Source organism: Carettochelys insculpta, chromosome 10, assembly GCF_033958435.1.
Source record: "Carettochelys insculpta isolate YL-2023 chromosome 10, ASM3395843v1, whole genome shotgun sequence".
Lineage (NCBI taxonomy): Eukaryota > Metazoa > Chordata > Testudines > Carettochelyidae > Carettochelys > Carettochelys insculpta.
In genome coordinates, this window is record NC_134146.1 from 1,462,152 (window position 1) to 1,485,501 (window position 23,350).

At 45.8% G+C, this 23,350-nt stretch overlaps 2 protein-coding genes across 3 annotated transcripts in view; both read right to left on the reverse strand.

Moving 5' to 3' along the window:
• Positions 1-7,236, reverse strand: part of UBXN7 (UBX domain protein 7) — a 41,123-nt gene extending 33,887 nt beyond the window's left edge. Inside the window, exon 1 of the mRNA XM_075003804.1 lies at positions 7,133-7,236. Within this exon, the coding sequence (XP_074859905.1) occupies positions 7,133-7,205 (73 nt within the window). The 5' untranslated portion in view covers positions 7,206-7,236. The remainder of the gene's footprint in view (positions 1-7,132) is intronic.
• A 3,141-nt stretch (positions 7,237-10,377) lies between these two features.
• Positions 10,378-22,964, reverse strand: RNF168 (ring finger protein 168). Of its 2 annotated transcripts, none has more exons than XM_075003996.1 (7): positions 22,902-22,964; positions 21,262-21,611; positions 19,031-19,107; positions 16,083-16,259; positions 15,255-15,379; positions 13,681-13,768; positions 10,378-12,981 (listed from the first exon to the last, which is right to left on the reverse strand). In XM_075003996.1, exons 2-7 carry the CDS (start codon positions 21,560-21,562, stop codon positions 11,911-11,913), a joined length of 1,839 nt encoding a protein of 612 aa, XP_074860097.1. In that variant the 5' UTR covers positions 21,563-21,611; positions 22,902-22,964; the 3' UTR covers positions 10,378-11,910. The 2 variants fall into 2 exon arrangements, with proteins under 2 accessions (XP_074860097.1, XP_074860096.1); XM_075003995.1 differs by lacking the exon at positions 22,902-22,964 and adding an exon at positions 22,371-22,661.
• Between the last annotated feature and the right edge of the window lie 386 nt (positions 22,965-23,350).

Genomic DNA, 23,350 nt, shown 5'->3' on the forward strand with positions numbered 1-23,350 from the left:
GACCAGGCTTGCTGAGCTCATGGTCCTTTCTTAGAAAGCCCAGACACCCTCCACTCCTGACTCTCCATCCGCAGAAGCCTCCCGCTCCTGTAACTCTCTCGGCAAGCCCAGGGCCCCCCACCTCCTTCTGCACCATAGCTCAGGTGGGGGGAACCAGGTAGACTCTTGAGGCACCTCCCCTGGTGCAAACAGCTGGTGGGGCAAGTACTACTCACAGTCCTGTGGGTTCCAGCGGATAAAGGCCTCCAGTATATGTTTCAGTGTCCCATGGAACCTTCCCACCAGCATGTTGGACTGGGAGCAATACCCTGAGGCCCACAAGCACCAGAGCAGGGCGGACATGAAGTTGGACTCCTGGTTGGTGAGGAAGTCCTTGGGAACCTCACCTTGCTGAAAATGCCCAGCAGAGCACCTGCCACAGTCTCTGCCTCGTTAGAGGAGAGAGCCACAGCCTGCGAGTAGCAGGTAGTGAAATCCACCACCAGCAGCACGTATTTCTTCCTTGTCCAGGTCACCTTGCTGATAGTCTATAAGGTGCCACAGCACTTCTTGTTGCTCCCAGAAGGCAGCGATACATATAGATGGGCCTACCAGATATTTTGGAGCATAAGCTTTTGTGGGCAAAGACCCACTTCGACAGATGCATGAGTGCATGACTCGTGCATCTGAAGAAGCGGGTCTCCACCCGCAAAAGCTTATGCTCCAAAATATCTGTTAGTCTATAAGATAACACAGGACTTCTTGTTGTTCTTGAAGATGAAGACTAACATGGCTACCTCTCTGACACCTTCTGGGAAGCCTCCTCTATGATGGTGCAGGTGCCTTGAGGTAGCTTTCCCCACCCTCTGACAAGGGTCAGAGGCCCAGCAGTACCACTGCACAGCCACAAATATCACCAGCCAATTAAAAGTCTGAGCAGCTTCAGCTGGGTGCACCGGATCCTCTGGTGCCCCGAGAACGGGACATCATGGGCCAGGTGCAGCAGCCTGGGGCAAATACCTCTGGTGAACCATCAGCTGCCACTGAAACTTCCCATGATCCCACTTTCCCTGGGGAAACCTATTCACGGTATAGGACTCCCTTCTCCCACAGGAATCTCTCCCCACAGCCCTCCCCCAGTGGTGGGGTTGGGCTGAGGTGGGCCAGTTCTCTCAGCTTCTGCAAGGAAGGCTCTCTCTGCAACTCAGCCTGGAACTCTGTGGCCAGGGAAGGGATGGGAGCCACTTCGCCCTCCTTTCCTGGATCCTGCTCGAGGGCCCTGTCTCCCCCAACGTAGGCCCCTGTGGCTCTGGCTGAGTATCCCCCCGGAGCCAGGGAGAGCACCCTCACTTCCTTTGGCTAGGGGTCAAGACCAGGGACTGAGGACAGTGTTCCAGGTCACCCCCACACAACAGCTCCTTCACAGGCAAGTGCTGGAGCACCCCCACTTCCTTGAGGCCCTCCTGAGCCCCCTACTTCAGATGCACCCAGGGTAGGGGTACCTCAAATCAGGTCCCATCTATGCCCTTCAGGGTCAGCTGGGTGTTGGGCCCCACGTGGTCTGGGGCCACTAGCTTGGGCTGGACCTGGGTCACTTCCACCCCCGTGTCCGAGAAGCCCATCACCTTCCTGCCCTCCACCTCCAGGGGCACGAAGCATTTGCTTCGCAGAGGCCGCCCTTCCCCCACCCTCTACATGGAGGCATCCGCCTCTGGTGCATTAGGTCTCCCAGAGGAGCTGGCCTGTGGATCCGCGTCCCCCCAAGCTGACAAGGTATTGCCAGTCCCTCCCGCCTGGGCAGCCAGTTCCTCTGGCTGCTGGGTGTGTCTATGCCCCTTCTGCCCATAGGGGTAACAGGCCAGGTCTCATGCTCCTTCAGGCCAGCTGCTCCATCCAGGCCATGGCTGGCTTGTTTCCTGGGCTCACCCTGTAAGCGATTCCCTCCATTGCACAGCTGGGGATGGGTTCCCTTTATCTCTGAGATTCCCATTCACACCTGGCCCAGCTGTGCGAATTCATCAGTCAGCTTCCCTGCACCATGTGGGTCCTCTGGCTTCTGGTCCTTCAGCCACAGCCTCAGGTTGGGCCGGCATACCCCACAGAACCATTTCAAGACCATCAGCTTAACTGGTCCTCTGTGTTCTGGGCCCGCGTCCCAAACACCCACTTGTGCAAGTACTACATCAGGTGGGAGGCCAAGTCTACATAGGTATCCTCCAGCCCTTTCTGCGCCTCCTGAAACTTCTTCTGGTATGTCTCAGGGGTCAGCCTGAACTTATACAGCAAGGCTTGCTTGACCCGTTCATAGGCCCCAGGCTGCAGCCCCTCCAGCTGGCTGAGCACCTCTGTGGCCTTCTGATCCCGCAAGGGGGTGAGCTGTCAGAGCCATTCAGCTGGGGGGACCTGGTGCAGCTCACAGGCTCACTCGAAGGAGGTAAGAAACCCATCCAGGTACCCTACGTCCTTACACTAGGACAGCCTGGAGCTCTCAAAGTGATTGCGAGTCCCAGGCTCTTGGTCCTCTCCACACACTCTGCAGCCAGGGTGTCTTGGCATCTCATCTCCGCCATGGTACAGTCACACTGCTGCTCCCTTTCTCGGTCCTGGTGCTCCTGCCTACGGTTCTCCGGTTCCTTTAACCGCAGCTCCATCTGCCTTCAGGAGTCAGGTGTAATTTATCTCCCCGCCGTTCCCCAGGGTGCAGGCACACTGGCTGATGCTGCAGTGCCCTATGACTCACAGGAATAGCTTTGTTCTGCCTCCAGCATGCCTGGCTCTTGCAAGCCCACTTCCTGCTACTGTGCCCAGTCACTCGCTGCCAGAAGCTTATCTACAGGTGCAACTTATCCCACCACTACCCCCAGCTGTGATGGGGGGGTTCAGGGGTCCTCAAGCACTGCACCCCATCTGCAGCCGGAAGTGACTCTCAATCAGCAGGTAGAACAGGAACTTTATTAGACAGAGACACAGTGTAGAACAGAGGCATAATTACAGCAGCCAGAAACAGTCATTCCAATCCATCTCAAGGAGGGGAGGCCCAAGAGGAGCCCCCCAAGCCAGGGCCTTGGTTTCCCCCGCTTTGTTCCTCTCCTCCAGTCCAGGCTAACTGCCTTCCAACTCCCCACACTGACTGCCCGCCTTTAATTGAAAACCAGCTGGGCTCCACCCCGCTCTTTGTCTGGGGACAGAGGTGTTACCCAACAGCTTAGGTTACAGCCAGCAGGGGGTCATCCGCAGCCAGTGTGAGCTGCTCAGCCTCACTCTCACAAGCACCCCCCATTACATCATACAACTTATTACTCTGTGGACAATTCAATGTTAAATCATCAGTGAGTACAACAGTTTCAGTGAGTGTGTGACAGATAGTCATAGCAGACAGATAAAATAGAGAGCATGGCTATCATCTCTCCAAGATACAGCGGGAACAAGCAGACGCTCAATCAAGAGATGAGCATTACAACTGGCAGAAGGAAGGAGTGGTTAAAGGCCTGCTTAGCTGTTGATACCTATCCATTTGTTAAAATGTTTCCCAGTCTCAGTGTCTTGCTGCATACATTTTGTCAAATATCAGAAGGGGAGCCGCGTTAGTCTGGATCTGCAAAAGCAACGAGGGGTCCCGTGGCACCTTAACAGAAATGTATGAGCATAAGTCTGTAAGGTGCCACAGGACCCCTCGTTACTGCATACATTGTTACTCAGGTATCTGTGAGCAGTAACAATGCCACCTCCTTCTCCACATCAAAAGACCTTCCCCTCCAGCCTGACTATCTCCTTGTTAATCAGGCTATAGAAACGCTCTCACCTGTGGAACTTATTTTCGTCAACAGTCTACCTACCAGAGCCCAACTGTGAGTTCTCCATCCCTCAGAGATAATGGTGCTTTGTTGTAATCATGTTGATCCCAGCACATTAGAAACTATGTCTACACTAGACACAGTCGACTTCTGATACACGATTTTACCTATGCCCTGAGCGTGTCGATCTTCTGCAACAGTACAAGCATACGCAAAGACAAGGTGAGGTAATAGCTTTTAATGGACCAACGTCTGTTGGTGAAAGAAAAGCTTTTAAGATTAGAGACAGCTCTTCTTCAGGTCACACTAGGTGATGGCAGTTAGGCGAATGTGGCTTAATTTACTACAACTCTAACTTTTTATCTTATATATAATCTTTCCCTCCTTTATATGGTATTTGGTAAGTAAAAATCTCATTAGTTTGTGTCCATGAGTACAAAAGTTACCCTTAAAGTAGACTCAGTTGAATTCTGCCTCTGTAATTCGCTAAGCCCATTTTGCCTTATTAGCAGTTATATAGCACTTTAAGGACTAACAATTTAATTTAACAGATGATGAGCCTTCGTGGAACAGACCTCTGATGTGAAGAAGTGAGTCCCAGGAAAGCTCATCACCTAACAAATTACATTGTTGATCTTTAAAGTGCTACATGACTGCTGGTTTGTTTTGTTAGAATACAGACTAACACAGTTATCTCTTAGTTACCATTTTACTTTAGTCACTCAACCTGTGCTTGACAACAGCAGTGTTTCTGGGAAGTTCTAGTCAGGAGAGCCCAGCCATCAAATGAAACAGAACCAGAGCTGGAAAATGTCTCGATAAAGTGACTCTTAATGGCCTACGTTACGCTATTACATTAAGCCACAGACAAGCTCAGCTCATCCGAGCTTTCCAAAGACATCTTGCCAAGACAAGTAGCACCAATTATCCCATAAGTCAACTCTATTTTGAGACTATTTGTAAAGACTAAAGTTGTCCAGAACAAGCACGTCTGCACCAATGTTCTACAATAAATGCTCTAAAATCAGGCTTACTTTCTTTACAAAATATTTCAGTTACAGCATGAGCAGTGCAAACATTGAAACATGAAGAAAAGAAGTCACAATTTCATTGCAGCTGGTATGTATTTTTTTGCAGTTTCTTTCAGCCACTCTTCTTGGTGAGCAACAAAAAGTCAGTTCTCTATTTCCGACATCATCAATATGCTAAGTGACTACTATTCCCCTCATTTTTCATTAGTAGAGGCACAGCAGAGCCATAGGATATTGTACTTTCTCGGAGAGGATTAAAATGATTATTTGCGATTTGCAATTTAACTGATTTACTAAGAATTCTCCAAAATGTACACTAAGGGGTATGCCTGTCTGTTTACTAGTGACAGCTCCAATAGCATTAACTCAGATTTTGAGCCAATCATATCTGACTATTAGAAGAAGATATAGTCTGAAATTTAGTTATAACAAGAAACTTTGCATAGTAACAGGTAACCGTGTTAGTCTGTACTTCAAGAAAACAAAACAGCAGAAATGTAGCACTTCAAAACACTAACAAAAGGATTCATTCAGTGATGAGCTTTCCTGGGACAGACTCAGTTCATCAGATCAATCTCATTTCCATTACAGACATTTAAAAGAAAAAGTTCTTCACTCGGAGCATAGTTAACCTGTGGAACTCCTTGCCAGAGGAGACTGTGAAGACTAGGACTATAACAGAATTTAAGAAAGAGCTAGATAAACTCATGGAGGTTAGGTCCATAAAAGTCTATTAGCCCAGGGTAGGAACGGTGTCCCTAGCCTCTGATTGTCAGGGGCTGGAGATGGATGGCAGGAGACAAGTCGCTTGATCGTTGTCTTCGGTCCACCCCCTCTGGGGCACCTGGAATTGGCCAATGTCAGCAGACAGGCTATGGGGCTGGATGGACCTTTGGTCTGACCCCATAGGGCCGTTCTTGTGTTCTATTTATAAGTACAGAGGACCCAAAAAACAAAACAAAACCAAACAAAAACACAAACACATGAATTGCAATAAAAACTGACTGATGAGGGGTGGAGGGGGTGGGCAGGGAGGGGTGTTAATTGTCCTGCCTGAGATAATTAGGAGCATCAAGGGAAGGGAAGCAGTCCTTGTAACTCATGAGGTAATTGATGTCTCTGTTCATACCACACATTTATGTATCGAATCTGAATTCCAACTCACGAATTTCTAGCTCTAATCTGTTTTTAAAATTCTTGTTGCTTGAGGATACAAGTTCTCAGGTCTTTAACAGAATGGCCGACTCCATTCACTGACCAACTTATGTGTATTGAGCTTCTTGATGCCTGCTCGGTGTCCATTTATTCTTTGGCAAAGGTTCTGCCCAGTCTGTCCAAAGTACATATTGGCAGGACACTGTCAGCACATAATGGCAAATATAATGTTGCTGGAAATGCAGGCAAATGCGCTTTTAATCTTGTGACTAACATGGTTAGGCCCAGCGATGGTATCCCCAGAATAAACATGTGGGCAAAGTTGGCAGCAGGGTTTGTTGCAAGGAAAAGTTCCAGGATTAGTATTATTGTGGTGTAGCCTGTGATGGGTGGTGAGAATCTTCCTTACTTTCCGACATTGTTTACAGGAAAGGAAACTTCAAGAAAAGAAACGGTGAAGTTCCACTTAGGCCACTGCCAAGCCCCTCTGAGGACTCTTGTAGTTTCACGAGGGTATTTTCCCACACAGTAAGTCCCCTCCCTCCTCGGTTGTTGCGCGAAGCGACACAGACAGAGGACGCTGTACCGAAACAGGCTGTGCACAAGCGGCATCAGATGCTCGAGACGAACCGAGCACAGAGGGGTCACCGGGCGCAGCCCAGGACAAACGGCAGGCGAGGCGGGGAAGTATTTCCCGACTGGGAGACCCCCACTCCCGCGCACCAGCGGATCACCGGGTTACACCGGAACCCGCCCGCTAGTTGCTCAAGCGAACGGCAGGGGATTGTTGGGGGGGCTGGAGGAGGAGGAAGCCGGACGATGCGGCCCGCGACGCGCACCTGCCCGGGGATGGAGGCGACAGGGGGGAGCGCATCCGAGCAGCCGCCAGGGAGTCTCCCCCGCCCCGGCCCGCCGCAGGGCTCTGCGCCGGGTCCAGGCCGGACGGCGGCTCCCCTGCCCCGCCGGACGGGGCGCCCGGGCCCCTGAGCGCACAGCGAGACGGGGCAGCCCCCGGCCCGGCCCGGCCCGGCCCGGCCCGGCCCGGCGAGCCCGAGGGGGAAGGGCCCCACAGCCCCTCAGCCGCCCCCCGGGGCACTGCCCCCGCCCCGGCCAGCTCTAGCCGCGGGGGTTAACGACGCCCACCCCCCGGGCCCTGGCCTCCGCGCGCCTCACCCGTAATGGCGATGAACTGCTGGATTAACCCCTTCAGCGCCGCGGAGGCCGCGGTGCCCCCGTGCGCCGCCATCTTGCCGCCGCCGCCGCAGAACAACAACACGCCAGCCACCTGCCCGGCCGCTGGGCGCATGCGCGGAACCGCCCGCGCCCTGTCCCCCGCTAGGCGCCAAGGGAGCGCTTTCAATTTCAATGTCAAGCTTTATTGGGGACAGGCGGCGGCGGCAAGGGAGGCGGAGCCTTTGGGGCGGGGTGCCGCGCCCGCTGCCCCGCGCCCCCTGGGCGGGCCGCCATCGCCCCTTCCCAGGCTCAGCCTGAGGGCCCCGAGGGTTAGGCCTGGCGCCCCCAGCTCCTCCTAGGCGGGGCCGGGCTCGGCCCAAAGGGGAGTAGACAGGGCTGTGCCCATCGGGCCCCCCCGGGCCCCGGCCTCAGGCAGCCGCTGCTGTTCGCCGGACTCCGGGAGCTGGGGCTTCACAGAGGGCACCGAGTGTCCTGCAGCGCCCCAGGAAGCAGCCAGAAGCGAAAGCGCCGTCCCCGTGGCACGCGCGTGGCCGCCAGGCACGGGCAAGCCCCCACCGGCAGCATTCACCCACCCCTCAGCTGCCCCGGTGGGGGCGGAAGGCCCTGCCCGCAGCCGGGCTGTCGGCACAGCAGGCGGAAGAATGGAGTAATTCAAACGTCTCAGGCGCTTCCTGCAGATACAGTTAGACATCACCGCACCCAGTGGTCCCTGGAAGCCGTGCGTTTGTGCCACCCTTCAGGGGCGATTCCAGTGCCGCCCCGCTGATTAGTAGAGCTACACTTTCTCTTTCTACCGGTGACACATGTTCACACGGGCCTCAGAGCACATGAATGGAAAAGATTAGAGAGAACATGGGCAGCAACCCCCCTGGAATTAAATTTAATACTGTGGTAAGGGGAGAAAAACACCAAAGGAATCAATAATGGTAACATTTTTAATTTCAAGGAGAGGAACCGTGCAGAAATGAGCAAGCTAGTTAAATGGAAAGTAAAAGGTACTATGACAAGAATCAATCGTCTGCAGGTTGCATTGAACAAAGATCATAATGGAGGTTCAAATTAAACATGTACCCAGTAAATAATGAGTATAAATTTGCCACCCTGGCTCAGCAGCGGCCTAAAAAAGGAGTTTAAAGACAAACAGGCATCCTTTAAAAACCGGAACTCACATGCTGCTGAGGAAAACAGAATGCAGCATAAACTTTTGCAAGGTGATTGTAAAAGTGTAACTAAGCAGGTCAAAAAAAATATGAAGAGCAAATAGCAGGACACAAACAGCAAACAATAATAAAAAATAAAGTAGTACACCAGAAATGGGAAGCCTAACAAGGTACTCAAGGAGCACTTCAGGAAAACAAGGCTGTTGTACAGAAGCTAAATTAATTCTTTGCATGAGTCTTCACTGGAAGGGATGCATGTAAGGGAGGTTCTCACATGGGCCATTCTTTTTAGGTGACAAATCTTACAAACTGTCTTAGATTGGAAGTGCCAATAGGTGGTTTTGTGATAAATTAAAAAAAAAAAATACAGAACCACTTAGTATTGAGCCAAGGAAGTTTTGAAGGAACTCAAATAAGAACTTGTGGAACTGTTAAGTGTGGTATGTATCCTATTGCTTAAATTAGCCTCCATACCAGATGGCTGAAGGATAGCTAACACTGATGCTGGACCACCTCCGCTCCTCACCATGTTCCATAGCCACCTCTCTCAGGCAGCCTAGAATGTATGGGGGGCGGGGGCAGGTAAAGGTCAAGGACAGCCTCCCACTCAACACCCAGGGACGTTTCCTGGAACAGAAGGCTGTCATTCTCACACCTGTCATTACTGATCAAGTGATTGTAATAACCACTTGCCTTTGGTCCCTAGCCCCATCCCTCAGAGCTAAAGCCATGAACGCCTTTTCTGTCTCTGCTCCATGTGTTCACTAAATAAAAATACATGATTGCTCAACAGGCTCTTTATTGCTTGTTATTGGGGTGGGAGGTTTGAGTCTGGTACACAATGCAGGGGGCACCTGCTGAAGAGCAACAGACATTACTGTCATATCACTGGCTGGTCATTCACAAAAGTGTATTTTTAGAGCCTTGTTGCCTTCTCTGAAGTCTAACCTAGTAAATAAATTGCAAAACCTTCCCTTATAACATCCAAAAGCACATACTACCACCATTCTGCACTTGCTCAGTCTGTACCTGAACTGCTCCTTACTGCTGTCCAGGCTGCCCAGCTAAGGCTTCATGAGACAAGAGCAAGGGGTAGGATGGGTCTCCATCTGATTAAGCAGGTCTTTGCCCATGAAAGCTTGTGCTCAAAAATATTTTTTAGTCTATAAGGTGCCACAAGACTTCTTGTTGTTCTCGAAGCTACAGGCTAACATGGCTACCTCTCAGATATTAACATTTCAACATCACCAATGGTAAATTTCCATCTTGCAGCTTTCTGAAAATATTGGAGTTCCTGAAGATGCATGTCATTCACCTTTTCCTACCCATCCTATGCTGACATCAGTGAAACAGCCCTCGTGTCCTACCAGTGCGCTCAACATCATCAGAAAGTAGCCCTTGTGGCTTATGTACTCTTTGGCATGGTGATCAGGTGCTATGATAGGGACACGTATTTCATCTATCACTCCACCAGTTAACGAACTCCATCAGAGTACCGCCATCCACTATGTCCTGCACATTTCCCAGAGTCACTGTCCTTCATAACAGAAAGGTATCAATTGCCTTGTCAACTGGAATCACAGAACCCCCGCCCCTATAGATTTACTCACTACAAATTGATTCCACATTGACTAGAAGTTGTGTGGTGACGCAAGCTTTCACAGGGCTATTGTCACACACCTCAGCTCTCAGAGTGGGTCTCATGCTGGTACTGCTGCACTTCAGAGTGGGGGAAAGCAAACTGCAAAGCTCCATGAAAGTGACCTTATGCATGCAGGAGCTTTGCAGCTACTGTTCATCGTACCATAGCTGCATAACTGTGCAGGCCTACTAGTCTCTGCCTGTCTCACGCATGTGCATGTAGGGAGAGCAAGAATCAAGTCCACGTTTTGTCTTCAGAGACATTTTAATATAGCAATGGATGAAGGAGTTTGGGGCAAACAGGTCAAATTAGTAAGAGAGTAAATACATATTTAATAGTTATAAAAATTGAAAAAATGAACACTAGACTAGACTAGACTAGAAGTTAGACTAGAGCATTAATAAATAGTGAATGAAGGCTTCTACACAAGGGTTGAGAAAACAGTAACATGGGTAAAGCAGAGAATGGTTTTGGTTTGGATTTTTTATTTGATGTATCATCTCACCTACTGTCTTTGCTGGACTCTAATACCATGCTGATACTATCAAAAGACAAGTCATGCATAGGTTTTTAGAGTGTCCCACTGCTTATGCTTTCTAGAAATTACTTCAAAATGTTTGCACACAATTTAACATGCACATTTTTCATCTGACCCAGGAAAAGAATGACAAAATAATTAATTCAAGTCATATAGTGTTGAACGCCATTTTAATGGATGGTAAGGCAGAAGAAGATACAGCAACCTTATTGTGTCTTGGAAACATCTCACACAAACCACGAAAAGTGAGTTTAGTCCTTAAGGTCAAGCTGAGCCAAAACACAGTTATTAGTTTTTGTTTCAGAATTTTTCATTCCAACTACACCCAAACTGTTTTTCAAACAAATGTATGGCTCAAAATAGGATCCAAACATATACTGTAATACTCATTCACTAAAAATGTGAATATATATTGAACATCCTAATCAGTATTACCATAGATTAATATTTAGGTCTTTTAAAGACTGGCAAAGTCCAAACAAAAAAAAAAAAATGTTGATTTTTCTTTCCTCACAATGCAAACAGTGAACTAGGAGTTTCAGAGAAGTAATGAAGAGGAAGCAATGTGGGAAAATGAGAATGCTTCATCAACCCTCCAGTATATAACAACTGCTCACAGGCCTTAGGTCTCATTTTCTAGACAAAAAGCAATTCATCAGAATTTTAAAACTCTGATATTAATTGCTTATTTGATTAAAAAAACATTTAACATAGCAAAAAAAACAAAAGAAGAAAATGGCTACTTACATGAAGGGATATCATCTTACAAAGACTACAAAAAAGAGTCTTCTTATAACCAACCACCAACTCTCAGCTGGGAATAAACCTAGTTCTCACTCACACTTTTTGATTAATTATATCTGACTCCCAATTATAGTCTGTTTATCTGGACTTCCCCACTATACACTTCCTGGTCTGGTGATTTTGTATGTTTTATACTTTTGATGAAACTCATTGTTACTGGGGAAAAAAAATAAGTAAAGTTAAATTAGCTACTATTTTCAATAGGGGAGGGGAAAGGTACAACAGACATGGCTAGCTGTCATATCTTCACCAGCTAACGCTAATTAAGCATGGTAAGATTTCAGTTTAAACCATCAATATACTGCCCAGCAGCTGTGTTGATGGAAGCCTTTAGTGCTGTATCCCTGCACTGTATCAATAATTTGCTTAGTTTCATTCTGTATTAATTAAGAAATTAGTTAAAACTGATAAGGCCCAGAGGAAAGGAACGCATTAGAGGCTCCTTGGCTTTAACAACAGTGTATAATTCCGAGTGCATTTATGGTTCAAAACGATCCTCCCTTAATACAATCAGCTTAAAAGTAACTGTTTACAAGAAGCTTTACCTGATATAAGGAATAGCACTGCTTTATTTCCCAATCATCCACTGTGCCTTCATAGTCCTATCAATCTTTTACTTTGAAACAGACCGCTTGAACATCTGAAGGATCGTATTTTGCTTTTTCTTGGAGAACAGTGACTGCATATCCTTTGAGTCACAGCTGTTGACACAGTTCAACACCTTCCCTCCTCTAACACTGGACGATTTACTTTGGGGCTTGCTGGGAGGTTGCCGGTTCTCATTATGAGAGCTTCTTCGTAGTTTCCGATGACTCATTTCAGTCGGACTCTTGGGAGATGTTGAATCACTTGCCATTTTATGACCACTTTTCCCACTTGGAGATTCCTCCAGAGATTGAGATGATTTATGGCGCAGAAGATACTCATCTGGAGAGCCTTTCTTTCGGTTTAATGTCATTTGGTCCCTGTTTATCTCCTTCTGAAGTTGCAGAGCCAGAAGCCTGTCTTGCTCCTCTTGCTTATGTCTCTCATAAAGCTGTTTCTCCAAATCAATGTGTATTTGCATATTAAGATCATTTACCTTTTCCTCCTGGTCTATAGAAGTTTCTGAAAAAGTTTTCCTCCTTTTGTCAATCAAGCATGAATCAACTCCTGCTTCAGTTGGAGACTCTTGAGATTTTCTTTTTGGAGCTTTCGTACTGTTTCGTAAGGCATTTTGTGTTTTGCCTTCTACTAAGCAGTTTGCAGCCACTTCTGTGAAACTACAGGTTGCATCCCTGTTTTCTAATTTGCCAGAAATCACAAAATCACCTGTTTCCTGAAGAGAAGAGCTAATCTCTGCACACTTTTCAGAGTCTATGTTTTCTGTACATGTAGAGTTATCATTTTCAAGGGCACTCCTGGCTAACTCTCCACTGGAATTAGGAGGTCCAGTATTAGGCGTTGCCTGTTTTGCGACATTGCTAAGTGCGTTTGTAATTTTATCTACCTGATAGTTTGGTTGTGGTATACCTTCCCAATCGATGGACTGAGACCCCACTGCAGGAGAGGTATTTAAATAAGTCAGACATGATTCTAAAAATGAATCCGTCACATTTCTGTCTTGAACAGTGGAGGTTTGTGGAGATAGTGTTGGCATTTCCTCTCTACACATTAAGATGTCATCTTCAGTACTACAATTTTCCTACAGAAAAAAAAAATGAAGAAAAACTGAAAACAAAACTTTTAAAGTTGAGCTTGGCGAAAAGTTAATCTTCTATAAGCTTTTATTTCTGTTCAGAAATGTTTATTGTCCTCTGATTAGCTTTATAATAAATAGAAAATTTGATAAAATAACAGCAGGTTTCATTGCATTGGCTACATTAGCTCTGAAAGCAAGGCGGTATTAAATTGGATTATTTTCTGGCCTATCCACCATGAGAATTATTAACCAGGACACCACCATCCAATACTTGTTAGGGATGATGCACAAATCAAAATGAGTACAACCTTGCCTTCCAGATGCAATGCTGATTTAGCAGTTAGAATACATTTTTGGTCAGAAAAGTAAAGGTCTGATACTTAAGAAGATACGACTCCTGTTTAGCAGATCTTAACAATGACTTTTCTGGCTCCAACACTGAATGTCAGAGAAACAGAATTCATATTCAGATCTTGCGATTTCACCATGTAACAAAAATATATTTTGCCTAATCAGTGACAGATTCAGTCTGGACAAAATTTCTGAAATTATTTTTAAATACGACATTACTTTTTAAGATCATGTGTTCTTTTTCATGGCTAAATATGTACATCCAGTCTACATACCCTCAACAAAAAGAAAAGAACATACAACTACTAATAAATTCTGTTCTACATAACTTCATATAGAAACACTCATTACCACAGAAAAGGAGTTATTCCTGCCATTCTCTGCTTTTTTAGAGAATGACAATGGTACCGAGGCACAAGACGGTTTTGGAGATAGATACCTTAAGGGAAAAAAAGGCACATATTAAGATCAACAAGCATCAAATTAAAGTCTGAGAGATATTCAATTCTCTCTCAACCTTCAGATCAGGGAAGGTGAGAGTCCCACTATTATCTGCCATGTTACCCTGTCATAAAATATTGCAACATTCAGTAGCCTCCAGTTACCGCAAATTACCCAAAAGATATGGTATGCCAAAAAAGTAAAGCAGCTCACCACTAGAATTCAAATAATTAAAGGTTAGCTTATTGTACAAATGAAAAATCATGCACTTAATAGTTATTCTGAAGGTGATTTATTGCATCAACAACAAACAAATGCTTGGCATTATATTTCCAAGCCTCACGGAAGCCACGAGAAGCAGTTCATATTTACTTTAAAAGGCAACAGTTATTGTCCAGTGTGGCTTCCAGACACAGATGGAGGACAACAAAGGGTCAAATTCTCTGATATTAACTGGAAGACTGGATGGCATACAAGTGTATAGGGACTGAATAACGAGTCTCTGAAAAAGAGAGCTTAAAGAGAAAAAGTTAACAAAATGATTTGCTAGGAACAGAACTGAAGATGAGTAACAAAAGGGGCCACAGAGATAAAATTTAAAGCAAATATAAAATAAGTTCGATTTAAGTAGGTGAATAAGGCAACAACAGATATAGAGGCAGAACACAATGTTCTTAAAGTAAGGTTATAGTCGAAAGAATCTGCTACGTAAAGGCGGCACTTGTTCAATAGCACAGAATGTGTCAAATCTTACCTGTTTACTGACATTTTCACTATGTGCACTGAAGCTGCAATAGAACAAGACTGATTCTATTTAACCTGTGGAAATTCCTGCCAGAGGATATTGTGAAGTTTGGGTGTGTGAGAGTGTCTTGTGAAGACCAGGACTTAAACAGCGGTCAAAAAAAAGAGCTAGATAAATTCATGGAAGATAGGTCCATCAACGATTGTTAGCTACAATGGACAGGAATGGTGTCCCTAGCCTCTGTTTGTCAGGCTGCGAATGGGCGATGGGGATGGGTTATTTGATGATTACCTGTTCTGTTCATTCCCTCTGGGGTACCTGGCATTGACCACTGTCAGAAGACAAGATACCGGGCTAAAAGAGCCTTTGGTCTGACCCACTATGGCTGTTCTTATGCTAGCCCTACATCAACAGAAATACTAACTGAGCTCCAACTGCAGAATCTCTATTGCTGTGTCATCTCAGAGGAAGAATACAGCTTGACTTTCAGCTCCAAGTTGAATTTGCTCTAGTGACAAATAGAAAGTTCACCTTTTTACTCGCTACCTGAGAAAACTGGATAATGAAGTAGTTTAAGAGACTCAACAAAGGATGCCAGCATGCTATCCTACAGTGGCGCTTTTCAAAGTTTAGCTACATTTAGTTCTTTCCAAACCAACAAGGGTATTTATCCTTTCAGATGCTGTGTATGTTGTACAACTATACCAACAAATCTTAGACTGAAAGCTGGCTTACTTACTTTTGGATGTCTCCAGAGTTGCTTGATTTATTCTTTGTCTTGCATGAACTAACTGGAGATGGGCCAGACATGTGACTGTTTGGAAGTAAAGGACTGCTGAATACGTGCTCATCAGTAGACTTGTTCTTTAATGACAGAAAACATACAAAAGTTATACAAAATTGAAATTAAGTGTGATCCTGTATACAGAATTAGTTATTTGCATGAAATCTTTGATGCTAACAATAAGCATAGACGGGGAACTGCACTCAACAGGCCTTAACTGTATCTGGAAGCAGGAATAGCAGGCGAAGAGTTTTTCCATTAGTGATAAATCCACCGTTTTTCATTAGTATCATCACAAAATGGCAGGTTAGGACCACATATGTTCCACACCTATATATATCAGTGGTTAGGATTCTTCTAAAGTTACTCTCTCCTAGACACTGCCATTGTATTTCCACTTCTGAAAATAGGCTACAGACATTAACTTCCCCCAAACAAGCATTTTTAAAATACAGAAAGGAGCTCCTGGTATCCAAGAAGATGGCTGGCATGTGGGAAGATTTAAAATTAACTACTGGTAAGTGTTTCAAGTGTATTTTGAAAGTGGAAATTGTTATTTTCTCCTCTCTTTTGTTGGATTTTAAAACTTAACACTTATCCATTAAGTTATTAAATCACTGAATATTTAATATAGGGTTCCAATCTAACATCCTAAATATTAAAAAAATAATTGGGGGTGGGTGGGTGGATTCTTCATAAGAATTTTTGGATATGCCCTGGAAGATGCAAAGATCACTCCCTCTTAGAAACACACTGCTCTTAATGCCCTACTCCCAAACTCACCAGACTGATACTCAGCTCCCATGCCAGCTCTTCATCTCGTTTAAGCTGTTTCTCCATCTCTCTTTGCCTTTCTTCAGCAAGCCTGTGCTCTTCTTCATCCTCTGCTAATAGCCTCTGAATGTACTCCTCACTTGCTTTGCTCTCCTCTTGTTCATGTGCTCGCCTCTCTGCCTCCACCTGAAAGAGACATTTTTAAAAGATCTCAAATTAAATTTCAAGTGAACCTGCAGACACCACATTAATTACATTCAGTAAAACCTCTCTATCTTAACTTTGTTAATATTACCATCCCATAACTCACAAAGAAGCACTCATGTTTTGCAGCAAAAGTTTAATGGAAGAAGGCTGTGAATCTTCATGATTAAGACTTCACTAATTAAAGTTTCAATAATAAAAAGAACCAAGTACACTAATGAGTTCCTTTTTGATTCTTAGGAAACTACAATTGTAAACTTGTTAATCTGCAAGAATTAGTGATTCAGTGTGAAAAGGTTACTTACCTAGAGAGCCAGTATTCTCCAACTATGTGTATCTACAGATAATCTTGAGAAAAATACGTGCCCTCAACACACCAGACTGGAAAGCATTCGCAATGCAATGACTACAGAAAAACTGCTCATTCTTTTATACAGCCAATCCTCTAGTTCAGTGATAGAGAAGATGGCACAGCCCTCACCTTTTAATTCCTTTCTAGCTCTTTAAAACTTCAAAAGAACTCTAACAGTGGAGTGGGTGAATGGGGCTTTCTTGACACAACATACTGAGAATCCCAGTTACGGGTTAAATTTTCTTCTTCCTTTAAGAATTACCTCTGCAGACTTTCTTTTTGGGAGATCAGCCAGCAAAAACCACCCCAGAAAGCGCTGAACAACACTAAATGAAGATTGAAGACTGTCTTCTTCTTGCATCTAATCTTGCTTCTAACTTTAGAGAAGAGTGAACAGTAATAGCAGTAGTGCTTCACTGGCTTCCCACTGCCCTGTGTATCAAAATTAAAATTTTGCGCCTGCGTTCAATTATTGTATTAGGCATCCCCATGAACCTTTCGTACATTCTCTCTTTTTGTGCACCCTTCTGAGGGGGGGTGTATAAACCTAGCACTGGGAGTAAAAAAAGGTTAAGCAACAACTCTGTGCCCAAGAACTCCACTCACTCAGCCATCCCTGTAGAGCATGCTCCAGGAGGAAGTAGAGCTTAAAGGGTGTCCAAACAGCTCAAAGGGGGCTGACCAGACAGGAAGAAGAACATGGCCTCAAGAACTCCTGAGGAAAGGTGCAGAAGATGCTCCTGAGAAGAAGTGAACCAACCCACTAGAACCCAGTCGGACTAAAGGCATTGTGTCTGTTCTACAGTAGAAAAATAGAAAAGCAGAGTTGGAAGAGACCTCAGGGGGGTCACTGAGTCCAACCCTCTCCTCAAAGTAGGACCAACACCAAATAAATCATCTCAGACAAAGCTTTGTCAAGCTTGCCCCTCAAAACCTCTGAGGATGAAGATTCCATCATCTCCCTAGGCAATCTACTGCAGTTGCATATTTTTGTAGTGGGATTGCAGCTGTGTTTGCCCCATGAAATTAGTAACAAGGTGGATGAGGTAGTACCATTTATTGGACCAGCTTCTGTTGGAGAAAGACATGCTTGTCTTAATAACTAGAGATGTTAATGGGCCACTTCACCTTAAAGAGCCGTCTCTTAGAATATTCTAAGAAATCTGTTCCATCTCATATTTACCTGTAACACTTCCGAATATGCTTCTCAGATCAGAAGAGCCCTGTGAAAGTTTCTCTCTCATATCAACAGAAGCTGATCCAATAAAAGTTATTACCTCACCCACTTTATCTCTCTACTAGCTGAATCAACATGAACTCACTAAGTAAGAGAATAATAAGTTGATATAACTGCAAAAAGCAGTGGAAACCCATCTCAAAAAATGTGGGGTATAGCTGAGGAAACATTGGAAGACTTGCCAGAAACACATAAGAATGAAGGACAATGATGACTGATACTGTGATCCATCTAGTGGCAGCCATGGTAATAACCTTTAGGAAAATGGAATAAGCAAGGTAACAGGTAAAAAACAGACAGGTTACAAATGCCTACTATAAGCATATAGGAGCTGTGTCCAAGCATGAAATCAGTGGACATGCTTGTAAAGACTTAACAATGCTATTTCATAGGATGGATGAGTAGGTATGCATGTATAAGGAGGCTGCTGCCTCATTTCTGGAGCCCTCCTGGAGAAGGCTCAGACATAGATGAGATCCAAGAACTGCCAGTGCTATGCCACATTTACACCTAAACCAAATGTTCAAATCCACACGAGGATACGGCTTCACTGTTTACAGCCAGAAGGGAGCATTATGATAAATCCAATATGATTTCCTGCAGAACATGCTATGAATTTAATTAAATAATTCCTGTGCTGAGCCCAACAATTTCTTATTGAACAGCATGTCTTTAGAGAAACATCCAATCTTTACTCAAAGATGAAGACTGAGAATTAGTCACATTTCTTGGTAAGCTATTCCAATGGTCAATTATATTGACTTAAAAATGTACACCTTATTTCTTGTTTGAATTTTTATAGCTTTGATCTCCTGACATTTGATTCATTACGCCCTTTTGTAACAGATTAAAGAGTCCAGTGGTATCAAAGATCTTCTCCCTGGTTAGCTTCTTGTACATCATGATCAAGTCATCTCATAACCTTTGCTTCAGTAAGAAAAAAACTGAACTCAAGTGTCTCTAACATAAGGTATGATTCCAAACAATTTTTAGGTCTTTCCTTTTCAGTTTTCCACCACATTACTATACCTTCCTCTCTCTTTTAAAACGGAAGATAAGTTACCCTAAAAAAAGAGTCAAATACCGAAGTCATTCTATACATATGATTCAAATACATAAATACGCAAGGCAATTATTACTTTGAACAGGATTTTCTAGGCTTACCTTGCTAATCTCTGCCTCATATTCTTGTCTCAATTCCCCAGGCTTGCTTAGCTGATGTAGTGGTTGGGATGTACAAACTAATCCAAAGAAAAAGAGAAGAAATGTGGGGAAAACAAAATAATCACTTTAGACATTATTTGTATAGATTGTTTTCATAACACCGCCCATTACAATTGTTTTTTTATCTGAGAGTACATCTATACTTAACCGGGCAATCAATGCGCTACAATTGATCATGCGGAGTTCAATTTTGCCACGTATGGAGACATGGCAAAAAAATGACCCTTGTACACCACACTATTGTATGGCGTACGGGACGTTGGCGTGAGCCCAAAGAGACCCAGTCTACATTAGGGCAGAAAGTTGATTCTGACACATCGATTCTAGCTATGCTAATGGCTAGCTATGTAGCTCTAGCCCTATTTTAACTTAAACATTAAACATACAGAACGCAGCCATATCCAATACTGAACCTTCACAAAAGCTAGATCTACACTAGGGAACAAAGTTGATCTTAGATAAGTGAGATTCTTGGAAAAATACTATTTCCAAAGAAGCAGAATTAAGCATATCTCATTCCTTCTTGATGGAGAACATGATACCCTGATTACTTGTTTGAAATTTTGCAATATTAGGCTTTGAAGGTTCTCAGATCAATTAGAAGTGCCCTTATTTTACAAACACTAACGTGCAGATTATTCAATGGAACTATGGTCCATCCCTTGAGCTACTGTCCAAAAGCAAGAGACCTGTAATCTCCTTTTTTAAAGGATTCCATAATAAGATTTTCACTCCTGATTAAGTAGCTTAACACATGTTGCATTTAATAAAACCGTGGTATCCAAAACATTTGCCCTCGCCACATGTGGCGAACAGGACACTGCAGTGTGGTGATTCCAGGCTTTGGAGCTGCATGCGGCTCTTGGAGCCTTTAAATGCAGCTCCTCAGAGCTGCATACGTAGTGTGCCCTCCGCCCACTGTGTGCATGCACCCTACCACTTGGTGAGACAAGCGTGTGGCAGCAGCGGCAGCAGTGACCCCTGCAGCTCCAGCTCTGGCACAGTGGCCATGGCCCTAGCGGCCGCAGCTCCGGTGGCTGCAGCTCTGGTGAGTCACTGGCATTCACTCAGAGGTGGCGGGGGGGGCCCTGCCTCAGGGGGAGGGCAGTCAGTTGAGGGGGGGCTGACAGAGCCTGGCTCTGCGGGAGGGCATCTATTTAGAGTGGGGTGGGGAGGGCGCTGTGGCGAATATGGAAGGAGGACAACCACAAGTGTGGAAATCCTTGAGCTACTATCGGATACCATTGTTCTAGCCTCTCCAGGCCTGCACCTCTCTCGTCCTGGACCCTTGGGACCTGAATAGTGCCAAACCAGAAAGTTTGCTGAATATTAGGAGGTCAATATTGCTGCAGAACATCTCTTATGGCTTCTGGGCATAAGAGAGATCCAATCTGGGAATATTCTGAGGAAATCTGTTGATAGGGTGAAAAAGGAAAACACATGAAGTGTAAGCAGTACAGGAAGATGATGATGCAGGGCCCAAGTGCAAGAAGAAATGTCATAATGAAAACTGCTTATTGTGAAAAAATTATGTGGATCTGACTACTTGGATCATCTGGTTAGTAGTGTCAATAATTCACTTTGACTGATAGAAGAATGATACATTCCAAGTACACAATACAGAAATGTAGTGTTGCCAGGTGCCAGGGTAATTTTCTTATTTTATATTACCTAATACATGCCCCTTATTTTGGAAAATCATGGTCTCAGACTGTAGTGGCAAAACCATAATTCTATTCCTGTTTTACTTCAGTGCAACTCATCTTATCCAAGTGAACCAGACTGTATACTTGTTTCCTCAAAAACGTAAGTGCCAGTGAGTTCAAAGAGTCTTACTCCAAAATTAAGTACACTAAGCACAATCAATCTTTGCTTTTTTGTTAACTTAAACTATATCAATGATTTTTTGGTGATTTTAATCATATTTTAAAGTCACCATGAGCTAAATCAACCTACCCTTTATATTAAAAAAAGATATAAGCACAATTATTTCCTTTGTAAGTCATGTTTAACTACAGCAAACTAGGGAGAGACTGCATTTGTAAGGTGGTTCAATAATTTAGCTACTCCAGTAAATACTTCATGATATCACTTCATGACCCACAAAAGCTCAAGGTAATACAAATTATCTTGCTATGGCATAGATACAAGACAAGTATAATTTCACTTACTATCCTCTTCCAGATCTTGTCCATTAACTCTGCGCTGGCATTCTTCTGGATAATTCTGTTTAATCCTTTCCCACAGCTCCCAATTGACAAGAGTATTTTTGCGGGCATTATATCGTGCCCAAGAAGAGACCCGACGGCGGCAAAAGGGGCAGCACAGACTTGCCTTCTCCACTGTCAACTGGAAACAAGAGTTACAGAGTGTGTGGCTGCACGGCAGGGTCACTGGCTCCACAAAAATTTCCATGCAGATTTGACAAAGACAGTCAGCCAAAGAAAGGGGACCCTCAGATTTCTTCGACATTTTGATTCCAGGTAAAGGAAGGAGGTTAATGCAGCATCAGTATCTGCAACTAAAACAAAGAACACATTCCTTACTTTGAACACGATTTATAACAGAGTTCAAAGGTTTGCGGAAAAATGTATTCAAAAGCTTAATGAAATGTATTAAAAGGCTGGTACTTTCAATTGTAATAGGGCAAGAGGAAAGCACTCGCCCCAGCACTCTCAGGAAACTGAGGCATGAACCTGGCGCACTCCTCACTGTGGCGTGGACCCTGCCATTTAGATTAGCTTTTGTTCCAGGTGACAAGAGGGCAGCTAATGTGATGCTGAGTTTTGAAAAAGAGAAGGCCTGTAGCACCTTATAAACCGACAAATTTTTTGGAACATAAGCTTTCACGGGCAAAGACCCACTTCGCCAAATGAGCCTTTACCCACGAAAGCTTATGCTCCAATATACGTCAGCCTGTAACGGAGGTCTGAAAGCGAAATAGCACCAAGAGCCTTTTTTTCCAAATTCAGTTATGAGATCAATACTTCATGAGCTGCAATGCACATGAATATGGCACAGTCCTTAATAAATATTTAAAAAATAATAAACAACATCGAGCTGTACGTTTTGTACCCCCTATTTTGAAACCAGCACGCTCACAACGATTTTTACCAGTTAGAGAGCTAAGCTGCTCTCATGCCCCAGCTTTACCCCTCCACCCTGCAAGCCACACCCCGATCTCCATGTTCACCTCCCCGCTGAGTCCCAAAACTGCCCCCCAAAACCTCAGATTTAACCTCTTCAGCCACAAACCCGCCCTCTTAACCACAGGATTTACCTGGCTCAACTGAGGAGCTCTAGGCACTGCTGCTGCTCCTCACTGCTGCCTCCTTCTCTGCATGGCTGCCGAGCACCAGCAGGACAGGACAGGACAGGCTCGGCCACCCCTCCCCTGCAAGCTGACCCACCCCGCTCAGGCGCCTCTCCCCCGACCCGGGCCTTCGCTCCAGCGTGGGTCCCAGAGGCCCGTTGCCCGCAGGTGTGGGACGGGCCGAGGAAGAGCCAAGCGCTCGGTCGTAGGCCCCGGAGCCGCGGCCTGACACTCAGCGCCGGCCCGTCTCGGGGCGAACCCAACGGCTCCCGGACCGGAGGGCGTCTCCTCAGGCGCGCGCGCTGCCCGCGCTTCTGGCCGTCCCGCCCCCTGGCCCCGCCCCTTCCGGCCCGGCCGCCGGCGCGCGGGCTCCTGAGGGGAGGGAGCGGGCGCGGGCTGGAGCTGGGGGAAGGCCGGCGGAGAGCGGCCGAGGCGCGACGAGCCAGGGCGGGTGTAACTCCGTGGCGGGGCCCCCGCCCCGCGGGGAGCGACACGTACCCGGGCATCGGAAGGGGCCTCGTGAGGCCACTGAGCCCCGTCCCCTGCGCGCGCCTGCCGCCATCCTGCGGCCCCTCGAGGGGCTTGCAGGGCCGGTGCGCGGAGCGCTGAGCTGCCCCTTCCCCCCGTAGACTTTGCGGGGGCGCCCCGGGCTCCGCGGTGGGGTCCTGCTCGGAGGTAGGTGCAGGAGCGGGCTCTGAGCGCCTGCCGGGCAGAGCCGGCCTGGAACGTAAGCGACCCTTCGTCTGGGGCCTTGGGCAGCAGCCACTAAAATCTCATTCGTACATTGGCCCCGCTCCCCTCGTTTGGCGGGGACTGGCGCTCAGGCTCCAGTGCTGAGGCCCCGAGACTGGCTGGAGCATGAGCGCTACCCCACCCTGTTGTTGTGGGGGGGGGGAGCCCCAAATCGTGACATGGGCCGGATCGAGATAAGCCGGGAGGTGGATCTG